The sequence below is a fragment of the Mirounga angustirostris genome, unplaced genomic scaffold (genome assembly GCF_029215605.1).
Source record: "Mirounga angustirostris isolate CCGP_5_RB_7025 unplaced genomic scaffold, mMirAng1.0.hap1 SCAF_5, whole genome shotgun sequence".
Lineage (NCBI taxonomy): Eukaryota > Metazoa > Chordata > Mammalia > Carnivora > Phocidae > Mirounga > Mirounga angustirostris.
Window position 1 is genome coordinate 169810343 of NW_026991713.1, and position 14453 is coordinate 169824795.

At 46.3% G+C, this 14453-nt stretch overlaps 2 protein-coding genes across 15 annotated transcripts in view; one reads left to right on the forward strand and one right to left on the reverse strand.

Moving 5' to 3' along the window:
- The window catches only part of LOC123844720 (general transcription factor II-I repeat domain-containing protein 2), a 52337-nt gene that overhangs the window by 28285 nt on the left and 9599 nt on the right, over nt 1-14453 (forward strand). For 6 of the 13 annotated variants that reach the window (XM_045875489.3, XM_064593078.1, XM_054507631.2 and 3 more), the window contains 7 exons: nt 502-685; nt 859-887; nt 2604-2658; nt 3225-3268; nt 4688-4765; nt 10551-10607; nt 14357-14419. In XM_045875489.3, the coding sequence (XP_045731445.1) occupies nt 502-685; nt 859-887; nt 2604-2658; nt 3225-3268; nt 4688-4765; nt 10551-10607; nt 14357-14419 (510 nt within the window). The other 7 variants (XR_010411975.1, XR_010411973.1, XM_054507628.2 and 4 more) reach the window with 5 other exon arrangements.
- Nucleotides 9808-14453, reverse strand: part of NCF1 (neutrophil cytosolic factor 1) — a 35213-nt gene continuing 30567 nt past the window's right edge. Inside the window, exons 11-12 of one of the 2 annotated variants that reach the window (XR_010411977.1) lie at nt 12708-12863; nt 9808-10345 (exon numbers count right to left, since the gene is read on the reverse strand). Coding sequence is in view for 1 of the 2 variants with exons in the window: in XM_064593084.1 (XP_064449154.1) it covers nt 12856-12863 (8 nt within the window). In the remaining variant the exon portion in view is untranslated. Of the gene's footprint in view, nt 10346-12246; nt 12864-14453 lie in introns of those variants that run through there. The other variant, XM_064593084.1, reaches the window with a different exon arrangement.

The following is a 14453-nucleotide window of genomic DNA, read 5'->3' on the forward strand; positions in this document are numbered from 1 at the left end:
GAAATGGGGCTCCTCCCCCGGGGGGCTGGTCAGCCAGCGTGGGAAGGCTGACACGGCCCCAAGATGGCGATGTGAGGCCACATTGACTCCATAACTTCTCTGCAGGCAAGTTGGCGTAACTGGAGCAGAGTGATGTAAGGGGCGTAGGGACGTAAGGACGGTTAAGCTTTGGGTGGGGGCTCCCATGCCTTGTCGACAGCAGCCTGAATAACCATGGGGTGCTCCCTGCAACCCTGGGTGCACCACCTCCAACAGAATGGAGAAAAAAGACCTGTTATTCCCTCTTTCTTATGTGAAGATGTAAAGTAAAATGTTTTATACATTTTTCCCTGGGCCCTTTGGGAACTTTATTAACTCGGGTTGTAAGGAACAGGATACTTTAGCTTTTACTTTAGCTTCAAAGCCGAGTGTCGCCACCTGTATTTCTTTGCTGCACGGAATGAAACCAACCGGTAGGGTTTATGTTCATTCCCTCTAAAGGCATCTGGACTCTTCCTGTAGGTAAAGCCTTGGGGACGACGGCAATGGTGCCTGTTCCATACGAGAAGATTCTGCGAGACCCTGGGGCTGTGGTCGTGCAGGGGCTTCCAGAAGGCATGGCCTTTCAACACCCTGAGAACTATGGTCTCGCCACCCTGAAATGGATCTTGGAGAACAAAGCGGGGATTTCATTCGTCATAAACAGGTGGCAGGCTCTATTCCCCTCATAACAGCTAGTTCTTTTGAGGGTAAATGGGCAGCTTAATTTCACGTTCGTTTGTTCATTAAGTCCTGTTACACTTAGAAGCTGGTTATTCAGAATTTTGATCTGTCTTGCTTGTGTGTTCATGTCGGGTAATAGTATCTGTTTTCTTGCAGACCTTTCCTAGGTCCAGTGAGTCAACTAGGTAAGTGACAGCTTCTCATACTCGGTGACTGTCCTTGGCTGCTAAGCCAATTCTGCTTTTCTTTTTTTTCTTTTTTTAATTTAAAAAAATTTTTCTTTTTTATTTTATTTTATTATTTTTTAAAGATTTTATTTATTTGACAGAGAGAGACACAGCGAGAGAGGGAAGACAAGCAGGGGGAGTGGGAGAGGGAGAAGCAGGCTTCCCGCCGAGCAGGGAGCCCGATGCGGGGCTCGATCCCAGGACCCTGGGATCATGACCTGAGCTGAAGGCAGACAGACGCCTAACCCACTGAGCCACCCAGGTGCCCTGGTTCTGCTTTTCTTAACTAAAATGCAAGTTTGGCACATTCTAAAGCTTGTGTATTCCTTGCCTTCTCCCCATGGAGGAAGCAACCTATGACACTCCAGGGTTGGGAGGTTATGCTGTTGGCAGGGTGTGCAGCTCAGGGAAGGACCCCCCTGCCCCCCAGCAAGAGCTAAGACAGGATTCTGCTCCCAGGTCTCAGCCCGGCAAGCTTCCACAGCCCGCACACGGAGGGCAGTAGAGCTGACCTTGTCCTTGAGGGCAGGAACATGAGGATGCAGGGTCATTTCATGGTCTTTGAGCCGCAACCATGGGCTAGGCATTGTTGGATTCGGAAGTGGGTCTAGGAGGTATGACCATTCCCGTGCTTCTGAGACTCACAGTGTAGAGAGAACGAGACTGTCCAACAGAGAACTGGCGATGACCCGTGATCTTCTCAGGATGGCTGGTGGTCCTCCCCAGAATCCTGGGAAGGGGTTAGAATTTTGTGATCAGAAGGGCTTTCGTGGAGGACGAGGCTCTCAAGCTAAGCAGGGTCTCAACATGTTGGTTCTGCCAGGAAGCCCATCCCATGTGCTCAGGCAGAAAGCGACATGGGTAGGTGGGTGTTGGAGGCCACGGTTCAGAACCCACGACCCTTCATAATCTTAACTTATGATGGTGAAGGGACCAAAAAATAAGAATTTTGTCAGAAGCATTTGGAGATCCACCTCTGCCCACTTCTTATTTCCTTATTCTGGAACATAGTTGGAAACAGTGGGCCGTGGCTGTCCTTGAGAGACCAGGTCTAAGAGTCCAAGACTACATAGGTACAGAAACAAAAGGCCCCGGGGAGGGGTGGGGTAGAGTTCACAAGGCACACGCAGGATACACAGGGCAACGTGACGTTGTCCTGAGCCTGAACTACTCACAGAGCAAAGCCCATTTCCAGAGCAATTGTAAGTTCATAGAATTCCCTAGCTGCTGTTAAAGCAGGGACCTGAGGGTGAGGGGCGGCAGGTGACCAGGTGACCATTGTCCCAGATGGCTTGTATTTTTATTATAGCACAAGACTAGCAGCTCACTTACTCGACTCATAGGCTATACCAGGCACGATCCTAAGCACTTCGTACGTATTAAATGATCCTCACCCAACCACCATTTTCAGACAAGGAAACTGAGGCCCAGGAAGGTTTAGTGACTTGTGTGAGGTCGCTCCAGCCCCAGTCTATTCCTCGGCCCCCATTCTGCCCACACACATGGCCCCAGGACCCGAGGGCCGCTCTGAGTTGGTCTCTGCCCAGTAGGATTTCGTAAGTCCTGGAGCTGGAGTTCTGTTCTCTCTACCTTTGCTTTCACCTTATGTGCCTTTGAACGTTGGCATTTTCAAGGTGCGGAAAGATGCTAGCGTGTCTTTTTACTCTTGCACAGGTGGGCCTGTGGTGGCCGCAGATGCTAAGAGGTCGGTGACATCGCCAAGCGAAAGGTAAGGGAAATAAAAAATAAAATCCATGCATAACCCCGAAGTGTTAGTTTTTGGACCATGGGAAGTTTCCCTTGTTTTGTTAGATATTCTTTATTCGAAAGGATTTGGGGATTTTATTTTATTTATTTTTATTTTATTTTTTTTTAAAGATTTTATTTTATTTATTTGAAAGAGAGAGAATGAGAGAGAGAGAGAGAGCACATGAGAGGGGAGCAGGAGAGGGAGAAGCAGACTCCCCGCTGAGCAAGGAGCCCGATGCGGGGCTCGATCCCAGGACCCTGAGATCATGACCTGAGCCGAAGGCAGTCGCTTAACCAACTGAGCCACCCAGGCGCCCGGATTTGGGGATTTTAAGACTATGTTCAATTAACACCTTTAATTGTATAACAAACTACTAAGAACGTTAATATTAAATTAAGTAGTTAGTTTTGTGTTCAGTCACTAGTGGGAAGGGGGTGCTAGGACGGCGTGGATATCGGGGGATTTGAGTACAGCGTGTCCCAATGCCTGTGGTCGCTTCTCACCCCACCCGGCTTGTCCTGACAAAGGTTCCCTTCTCTTTTCAGCTGTGGCCCCATCAGTGTGAAAACTGAGCCCATGGAAGACACAGGTATGTATACACCCATGCCTTTTAGAATCAAGTATTTAGCACGTTATCATTTGACTCCGTTCTTTTGTTTTACTTCTAAAAAATGAGACTTTCAGTAAAGTAGGAAGGAGGAGGGGCACTTTCTCAATGGGACAAAAAAAAAAATCTACAAAAAGCCAACAGCTAACATCACACTTAGTGAGAAACTAGAACTTTTCAGGGGCGCCTGGGTGGCTCAGTTGGTTAAGCATCTCCCTTCAGCTCAGGTCACGATCCCAGAGTCCCAGGACCGAGTCCCACATCGGGCTCCCTGCTAGTGGGAAGTCTGCTTCTCCTTCTGCCCCTCCCCTATCTTGTGTGCGTGCTTTCTCTCTCTCACTCTCTCAAATAAATAAATAAAATCTTTAAAAAAAAAACAACAACACAACAATTAGTCTTTCTTCTAGTTCCATGTGTTGGCTGGGCAGCCCCTCCACTCTGGGCTGGCCTCGCTCCTAGGTCTGAGGCCTCTGCTGGGAGAGCTGGGCCTCTCTCCTCACGGTCTCATACCCTCCGGGAGGCTAGCCCAGACTCGTTCACATGGCCACTCAGTTCCAGAGCAGGAGCCCGGATGCACCAGCACTTTCCAGGCCTCAGCTTTTGCATCCTGTTGGCCCGTGTCGCATTTGCCAAAGCGAGCCCAGCTTTAAAGGGTGGAGAAGTAGCCTCCACATCTAGAAAAGAGGGGGACAGGCATTGCAGACAAGCCAGGCATGCACTGTTGGGGTGGGGGAGAAGCCTGTGGCTAGTTTTGCAGCCTACCACACTTTTCCCTGACGAAAGGCTTTTGGTTCCACTAACGTGGTTCCCCCCCGGGATTTGCAGTTTTGAAATCCACTCCATTGTAGTAGGTGATTACATATGCCACCGGGTGATGTATGGAAGTATTAAATCACTATATTGTATACCTGAAACTAATATTACACTGTATGTTAACTAACTAGAATTTAAATAAAAACTAAATATATATATATATATATATATATATATATATATATATATATATATAGATGCCAGTTTAGGTCCCATTACAGAATATTTACTGGGGTTTTGCATAAACCCACGTGTACATGCCCCTGTCTTGAAAGGGAACGTTTTTCTCGAGCTGGGAACTCGGCCTTCTTCCCTTCTTTCCCTCCCTCCCTCCTTCTGTTCCTTTCGTCATCCTTCTCTCCCTCCTTCCTTCTTCCCTTTTATATTGATTTTATGTTGTTTTGTTGCTATGACTTATATTTTTACATGGGTTACCCGTTTGCTCAGAGAATGTCAGCTCCACGTCGTTTTGCTGACTCCCGAGTCCCCGTGTTAATCAAGACAGAGCCTGGAGTTTCAGCAGCTCACAGTTCTCTGTGGGTCGCTGTGGCCTAACACATGGTTTTATCATTTTCATTGCATCCAAAGGCACGGCGGTGAAAGAGGGGGCTGTGTCCGTCAAGAAGGAATCAGAAGATCCTAATTACTATGGATATAACATACAAGGTAATACCATTTTGTCCTCATTTTCTTCCCTAAGAGTTATTGGTGACAGAAAATTGTAATTAGCCCCTATCCAAAAAACAGGCAGAGAGTAATAAAAAAAGACCCATGTCCCTGGGATCTAGCGTAGGGCCATTTGACGTAAAGCATTTTTTTTTTTTAGGATTTTATTTATTTATTTGGGAGGGAGGGAGAGAGAGAGCATGAGAGGAAGGAGAAGCAGACCCCCCGCTGAGCAGGGAGCCCAATGTGGGGCTCGATCCTGGGACTCCAGGATCATGACCTGAGCTGAAGGCAGACGCTTAACTGACTGAGCCACCCAGGCACCCCTGGTATAAAGCATTTTACAGTCATAAAATAGATCCCGTGTAGCCTAAACCCACAGGCAAATGTGAGGGTAAAGGTAATCCAGGGTGTATGTTACTTGAGTTTGTCTGTTAGGTATTCTTATTTTGTGTGTCCATTAATATTGGCCTGGGTGGCTCGGTCGGTCGGTTAAGCGTCCGATTCTTGATGTCGACTCAGGTCTTGATCTCAGGGTCGTGAGTTCGAGCCCTGCACTGGGTTCCGTGCTGGGCGTGGAGCCTACTTTAAAAAAAAAAGACAAAACAACTTCTCTCCGATCCTCTCCTGTCCAGTCTGTTCCCTAAATTACTGGGAAAGTATCAGAAGTTAAAAGACATGAATATGAGAGTGAAGAAACTCAGGTGCCCGTTCTTAGTATTTGCTTCATTGACATTGTACAAGTTAAACGGGGAACAGAAGACACAGATGACTGGAGATGCACACTTGTCACACGGGGGCACAGGAAGGTGGTCCGTGTAGTTGCCTGGCTAGGGCCTCTCCACAGGGACCAGAATCCTGCTGGACCCCCCAGCGTGATACCAGTTTAGCGACAGGACGTTGTAGCATCCACGTGAGCATTGCAAGCATCCGGATCCTGTCTCGTCTTTGACTCCTCTGTGAGTGCAGGCAGACTGTGGGACAATTCGCAATTAATTCCTCAAACATGACCAGGTTTGAAATGTTTCCTACAGAAATCTTACCTTTGAAATACTCCTGCAACATTACTGAGCTCCGTAACTTATAGTAAAAAAAAACTTTTTCAAAAACTAAAGACCAATGAGAGTGTCGGTTGTCATTGCTCTGTCCTGGGCCGGTCCCCCCACCCCACCCCCACACACACAGCTGGTCTGCTGTGGTCCCTTAGGATCCCTTTTCTTTTTTTTTTTTTTTTAAGATTTTATTTATTCATTTATTTGAGAGAGTGAGAGAGAGAGCACACGAGAGGGGGGAGAGTCAGAGGGAGAAGCAGACTCCCTGCTGAGCAGGGAGCCCGATGCGGGACTTGATCCCGGGACTCCAGGATCATGACCTGAGCCGAAGGCAGTCGCTTAACCAACTGAGCCACCCAGGCGCCCAAGGATCCCTTTTCAATCCATCCTACCCCCTGTCCCCCAATCATTTATTCCCAGAGAATGGGAGAATGGGGTCTGTCACCTCCCTCCCCTGCTCACACACCGTCTGTGGCTCCCCATCACCCGTGTCTTCCATCACTGTTTCTAGCCTCCCTTCCTATTCTGCCTGCCTCCCACCACGATCACCCTCCTCCGTTCTTCAGATACCCTGCTCAGGCTGATTCCTGAAACATGCCCTGAATCCTCCTTCCACCGACTTTTATATAAGCCGATCCCTCTGTGTGATTCCCTTCTGGATCTGCAGGCTTCCAGCAAGTTCCACCCCTTTCTGGGCACAATCAGAATCTCAAGCAGAGCAGGGAGCCTTGAGCTCCCGAAGTGCACACAGACTTCAGCGCCGCCTGCTTGTGTGGTATTTAGGCTTTTGCTGCGGACAGATGGCCCCAGCCGGGGGCGGGCTCCTGGGGGGAGGACACAGCGGTCTTCCCGCAGCTCGGAGCCCAGGGTCCCAAGCCCAGGGCCGCGCACACAGCAAGCACTCGCCTGTGCTTGCCGAACTGAGCGCGTCCCTCACAAAGAATCAGTGTAACCTATTTCGCGATCACTCCCGTTTTGAAAAAAAAGTACGTATGATTACATCTTGACTCCCAAGAATATCCTTTTCAACTTAAATGACCTTGAGGTTTATCAAAATGTATACAGTTGGGGGAATCTAGGTTACTTACAGAGTCTGCTCCCAAAGGCAGCGGTGAAGTAAGTACATGATTAGATAGACATACCTACAATCATTCTACTTCAGTTTTTCAGAAAGAAGCACATTATTTGGATAACACCACTTAGGCTAAGTGTATAATTTATGATCTTTCTCCTGCTTGGCTTGGAAATGACAGAAGGACTCAAGACTTCTTTGTACAAAAGCTTCTTAAGTGGGGCCCCTTGCTTCTTGATGCCCAAAGGGTGAAAATTGCCTGACATCACGGACGGTATTCCACGGTACTGACTGTTTTTACAACCATTTAGATAAAATCCTCACATGTTGAAGTAGTGACGTAAGTAAGGGAGAAATGTTTAAATTCATAAAGGCAACAAATGCCCCCTGCTCCGAATGTCAACTAGCCTTTGTGGAGCTCCCAGTGACGTCAGTTGCGGCTGCACCAGGGCCCAGGGGCTTGTGGAAGGTTTATATAAAAGTCTGACTCCCCCGCCCACCCCAGCCCACCTGGACCTCGCCATCCACCTGCAACACAGACCTCTCGGAAGACCCCTGAGCACATGCACACATCCGTGACTTGGCCAACATGGAGACCATGGACGTCCCATGAGGTATTTTATATGTGCAGGGACCCCATCTCTGGGGCCCCTGGGAATGGAGAATGCACAGGACCAGCTTTGCTGAGATACACTGCGCCCAGGTTCCCTTGACATTGGCAGAGGTAAGAGTCTCAACGCCATGTGGTTTTCTTCCCAGCTGACACTGCACGATCTGGGGGAGAAGCCTTCCAGGCAGAGGGGAAAGTGGATACAGAAGCCCAAGATCAAGGAATTAACACTGTCTTTCCCACATCCCATCACTGACATGGACTCCTGTACTTCCCTGTTCTACACGTAAATGCCCCTCTGATTATGTTGAGCCCAGATAATGCAGGATAATCTCCTTTTGTGAAGGTCAGCTGACGAGCAAACTTAATTCCATCTACCACCTTAATTGCCTCTTGCCCCGTAACATATGAGATTCACACGTTTTGGATATCCGTGGGAGGCCATCTGCCTACCACAAATACAGAAAATTGAATGCCAGCATTAAGTAACCTAGATGAAACAGACAAGAATAAGAACTGTTTTAACTCAACAACAAAAACACAAACTACCCAATTTAAAAATGGCTAAATGGGGGTGCCTGGCTGACTCAGTTGGTGGAGCATGGGACTCTTGACCTCAGGGTCATGAGTTTAAGCCCCACATTGGGCATAGAGCTTACTTAAAAAAAAAAAAAGAATTTTGGGGGGAAAACAAGGCTTTTTAAAAGTCATAGAGTGTCCCCATTTTACAACCCCCAATGAAGCCATGCATCTTGGCAATAATCATCAATGGCCACTAAAGCCATTCATAAAACATTGATGGGGACGTTATCACAAATGGATTTGGTTGACATTTCCTGAACTCACTGGTCCAGAGTTCACATCATAAAGGTTTAGAGGTGAGCAGACTTCGTGTGCCTCCTGACAGGATCCAGTAGGAGGTGCACCTTGGGGATGCTTGCCGCCCCAAAATCAAACCTAAGTCTGATCCAGCCTCTAGATCTACCCACCAGTTTGCAGGAAACACGGGGGATAGAGGAACTATATGAAGATGACACCACGAGGACGCAGGCAGGAGACTCCAGAATGGAAGGAACACAACAAGGTGGATTTCTTCATCGAATGATGGCGAGTTAAAAAAGGAAATGGAGAGAAACCTGTTTTATAGTACAAGATATTTGAGACATTTCAGCCAAATGCAGCATGTGGGCTCTGTTGGGGTCCTGATTTGAACAAACCAGCTACAGAAGGACATTTAGGGGGGCGCCTGGGTGGCTCAGATGGTTAAGCGTCTGCCTTCGGCTCAGGTCATGATCCCAGAGTCCTGGGATCGAGTCCCGCATCGGGCTCCCTGCTCCTTGGGAGCCTGCTTCTTCCTCTGCCTCTGTCTCTCTCTGTCTCTCATGAATAAATAAAATAAAATCTTTAAAAAAAAAGAAGGACATTTAGGGATTCCTGTGGAATGCCAAGTGCTGGGTAGGAGTGCTGAAATTGGAAAACAGCCATTTTGTAACCATTATAATAAAAGACTGGGTCAAGCAGGAGTCACCAGTGGATACGGCATCTAGAGAGAAATCTAGAAGAGGAGTGGAATACTTAAACAACCTTAACGTTTCTCCACCCACAGGCTGCTTGTTAGTTCCAAGAGGGAGGAAAAAATAGTAATTATCCAGTGGAGAAATCAAGCAGCACCCTGACCCAGCGATCAAGGTTCACAACACCAGTGAGAGGCAGGTGGACATCGCCTTCGTCTGTTCAGGCTGCTAAAACAGAATACCATAGACCGGGGGCAGGTGGGGCGGGGGAGGGGAATGATAAACAACAGAAATGTGTATCTCACCACTCCGGAGGCCGGGAAGTCTAAGACGAAGGTGCTGGCAGTCTGGTGAGGACCCCCATCCTGGTACATGGATGAACATCTTCTTGCTGTGTCCTCACATGGTGGAAGGGGTGAGGGAGCTCTCTGGGGGGCCCTTTCCAAGGGCACTGATTCCATTCCTGAGGGCTCCACCCTCGTGACATTAGCACCTCCCAGTGGCCCCATCACCAAATACCAACACGTTGGCGGTTAAGATTCCAACTCATGAATTTCAGGATGACCCACACATCATCTGCCTCTGCACATGGTACGCTGGGGAGGACACACCATCATCTCAGCAGTAGTAGTCTGGCCAAGAATCTTTGCACGAGGAAACATCAGACCAACTCAAAATAAGGTTAAATGAGAAGAAAGAGAAGTGAGAACAAAAAAACAATGTCTGGCCCCAAACTGGATCCCGCACTGGGGGAGGGAAAGCTATTAAGCATTCAGAGGTGAAGGGCTACGGTCTATGTAACTTTCCTCAGATGGGTCAGAGAAAGAGAATAGGATGTCCCTTATACATACATCGATCTGTCTACATAGGAAAATGGGGGCAGGGGGCAAAGATTGAACATGATCAAGGGAAACCGTAAACTGTAATCCGTATGTCATCTGAGTAGAGGGTATGTGGCTCCTCTCTGTACTATTTCCTTTTTGTGACTTTTCTGTAAATTTGAAACTATGTCCAAATATGACATTAAAAAAAAAAGATATTTAAAAGACAGTTGAAGAAATTTGCACAGTGACTAGATATGAGCTGATGATAAAGAAGAGTTGTTAGTTTGGGGGGAATCGTGATGTGATGAAGGTGAGGGATGAGTCATTACATCTTACTTGCACATGCGCGATCTGTGCACCCCGACCCTGCCAGACCTGGGATTTACCTTAACAACAGGTGCAGGTGGGGGGAGGGGCGCGGAAAAATAGCATATGGAGTTGGTGGCTGTTGGCACCGGAGATGGACACATGGCATCATTCTACCATCTCTGCTTTTGTAGGTTTGAAACTTCTCCGAAGTGCAGATAAAACAACAAAGAAAAAGTGCAAAGAAGGAATCATTTGTGTGAATTTTATTTCAAGGACTCGGAGTATTTCTCATGTACATTCCTGTGTGGGTCTTGAACTGTTGGCTTGGTTTTAAATGAATTCTTGTTTACATTTTCTATTTTGGCCTTTTTTTTTTTTAAATACATTTTTTGCTTCCCTTTCAGAAAACCAGCATCCTTATGCAAGCGGCGAAGTAATAGAAATGGAATTACCAATGGAAGGTTAGAGAAGCCAGGCATTTTAGCCTCTTTTTGGTTTTGTTGTTCTAGTTTACAGTGTTTTGCAGAGAACACGGTCTTTTAAACACCCATGACACATGTCTAAAATAAGGCAGCTTCCCAGCTTGCCACCTTAGAAAACCAGCTGAGTCTTAGCGCTAAAATGTGCCCTTAACTGTCACTCTTCCTTTTCTGATCTGTGAGTGATTCTCCTTAAAGCACCTGGATTAGAAGTTGTGTGGTAAGAAAACTTTACATCTGTGCCATTTGTTGCTTTATTCCATTTGTCTTCTTGCCAGTCATACCAAATTTCCTTTTTTTTTAATTTCTTTTTTTTTTTTCAATTTTAAGTAAACTCTGCACCACACATGGGGCTCGAACTCATGACCCCACCATCAAGAGTTGCACGCTCCACTGACAACCAGCCAGGTGCCCCCCGCCCCCGCCAAATTCTTTTGAACAGAGTTGAAAAGTATTTTAGGAAATTTTTTTTAAGATTTTATTTATTTATTTGAGAGAGAGCAGGAGTGGGGGGGGAGCGGGGGCAGAGGAAGAGGGAGAAGCAGACTCCCCGCTGAGCAGGGAGACCGAGGATGTGGGGCTCAATCCCAGGACCCCGGCATCATGACCTGAGCCAAAGGCAGACACTTAATCGACTGAGCCACCCAGGCACCCCTAGGAAATTCTTGAATCAGAAGTAAAATTTGATAGTACTTCCCTTCCCTGTGTGTATAAATCATGAGTATCCTGTATAAGGCCTGAACTCTTAAAATGGTTTATACATGTCCAAGGTAAAATGAATAAAGGAAATTTCCTCCCCAAACCTAGAGGCATGGGACATCTTTGTCAGTTTACAGGCAAGAAGACCTTGCTTTTAGGAGTCGGATGTCTGTCTTGGTTCCAAAATGATTTATATTTTTGTCTAAGTCAGAGGCATTCTCCAGACAGCTAATGTGTGGTCATTTTTAATAGCTTCTGTGATTTGGGGGCATCTGGGGTTCTTTATCGTAGGGGACAGTTCCAATGGCTCCCTGAACATTTGGTTCAATTCTCTGACCTAAAAGAGTTTTGATATATTTTGCCAGAGAACATACTATGTTCCAGTCCAGTGTTAGAATCATTCATTCACTCATAGAATTAATCATCTTAAACTTAATTGCTTTAAACCAAGAAGACAAGCCCCTCTGTCATTATTCAACTTCCGTTTACTTTTCTAAATTATACATTTTTTTACTGTGGTTTAAAAAACACACCACAGGGATGCCTGGGTGGCTCAGTCGGTTAAGCATCTGCCTTTGGCTCAGGTCGTGATCTCAGGGTCCTGGGATCGAGCCCCGCATCCTGGTGTGACACCCCCCCCCCAGGGGTTCATCCATGTCATAACATGTGACAGGATTCTGCCATTTATTTTTCGTTGTTTTTTCCTCAACCCCGTCTCTGACCTTCTCTGGATGTTGGGGAGGACAGGGATTTCAAATTCAGTTTAAATCTGTTCCTCCCTTACATCATTTTCTTTCCCTTCGTTGAAGCCTGTTGAGACATGTTCTGTGGGGGCACCCGGCGGGCTCAGTCAGCCAACCCAGCGCACAACTCTGGATCTCAGGGTCGTGAGTTCAAGCCCCACACTGGACGTGGAGCCTACTTAAAATAAAAATAAATAAAAATGAAAAAGACATTGTTCTGTCATTCTTTTTAAAGGACAGGACATATTTAGGAGGAGGAAAACCTACATGAGAGTCCAGGTAGAGCTGGTGTGGAGTGACAGAAAGATGTCACTGGATGTTGGTCTTTGAAATACCTTGTTTCTGAAGAGGTTTTCTTTAAGTGTATTGATTTATTTTTTTAGTAATCTCTACACCCAACGCGGGGCTCGAACTCACAGTCCCCTGAGATCAAGAGTCATGCGACTGAGCCAGCCAGGGGCCCCCAAGAGATTTCTATTATTACAGTGTAGCAGGAAGCCTATTTATGATACAACCAAATTAGTCTGATTTTTTTTTTTTGTAAACTTTTTATGTTGAAGCAATTAAAGATTGTCAAGAAGCTGCAAGAACAGTCAGAGAGGTCTGCAGACCCATTGTTCCCCCAGACGTTACATCTTACCTTCCGATAGTCCAATATCCAACAGCTAATTAGAGTCTTTCTTCCTCTACGAACAGTTGAGGAGACTGGTCTCCAAAGGTCTGAGCTGATGGAAGCTTTCTAAATGAGCCAGAGTTAGGCGAGAGCGTTCCAGCCAGGCTTGTGTCTGTCATAATTCTGGTAAAATGGAAAAATCAGTTGTGCCTCTAGGGTGATAACAGACTGAACCCCAGGGGATTGCTGGCAGGGGAACCACCCCCCAAAGCACCCAGCTTTCTTTTATCTGAGTGATTTCTGATGAGAGCAAGAAAATGCTTATGACCAGAGGAATTCCATTACCTCCAATAGAAGGACATTCTGTGTCCACTAACGTGGGTAACTGGGTACTATTTCATAGTATCTGAGAGTTTCTTGCCTCCCCTTATCCCTTATAAGGTTACCCTTTCTTACCCTATGATCCCTCTTAAAGTTAAAATTACTTTCACATTTAGGGACGCCTGGCTGGCTCAGTCAAAAGAGCATGAGGCCCTTGATCTCGGGGTCATGAGTTTGAGCCCCATGTTGGGTGTAGAGATTACTACAAAATAATAATAATAAGTAAAAATAAATATTTAGGTCTTTCATCCATTTTGAGTTTATCTCTGTGCATGGTGTAAGAAAACAGTCCAGTTTCATTCTTCTGTATGTGGCTGTCCAATTTTCCCAACACCATTTGTTGAAGAGACTGTCTTTTTTTTCCCATTGGATATTCTTTCCCGCTTTGTCGAAGATTAGTTGACCATAGAGTTGAGGGTCCATTTCGGGGCTCTCTATTCTGTTCATTGATTTCTGTGTCTGTTTTTGTGTCAGTACCATGCTGTCTTGATGATGACAGCTTTGTAATAGAGCAGATGCCCCCAGCTTTGGTTTTCTTTTTCTTTTTTTTTTTTTTTAAAGATTTTATTTTTTTTATTTATTCATGAGAGACAGAGAGAGAGACAGAGGCAGAGGGAGAAGGAGGCTCCCCGCGGAGCAGGGAGCCCGATGCGGGACTCGATCCCAGGACCCTGGGATCATGACCTGAGCCGAAGGCAGACGCTTAACCGACTGAGCCACCCAGGCGTCCCTGGTTTTCTTTTTCAACATTCCTCTGGAGGGGGGATTATGCTGAGCAAAATAAGTCAATCAGAGAAAGGCAATTATATGGTTTCACTCATAGGAGGAATATAAGAAATGGTGCAGGGGATCATAGGGGAAGGGAGGAAAACTAAATGGGAAGAAATCAGAGAGGGAGACAAACCATGAGAGGCTCTTAACTCTAGGAAACAAACTGAGGGTTGCTGGAGGGGAGGTGGGTGGGGGGATGGGGCAACTGGGTGATGGGCATTAAGGAGGGCACGTGATGTGAGGAGCACTGGGTGTTAATATGCAACTGATGAGTCACCGACCTCTACCTCTGAAATGATGTACTACATGTCAACTAACTGAATTAAAATTTTTTAAAAAAGAAGTAAATAAATAAAAATTTTAAAAAATAAAATTACTTTCACATTTACACTTTTACATGTTGTTAAGTATGAAATGTGTTTAAAATGCCAGGCTAAGCTACTGTTTGGGTTACAGGAGCAGTGAAAGGTTGGAACATGAGAATACGTAATAATGAATGTCATTTTAGAAATTTTTTTTTCAAGATTCTATTCTGCGTGTCCCTTCAGAAACGGGTGAGGACCCTGAAGCCGAGGTGAAAATTGAAGGTTAGTTGCCAAAAGCCTCATCAGAGTGAGGCTG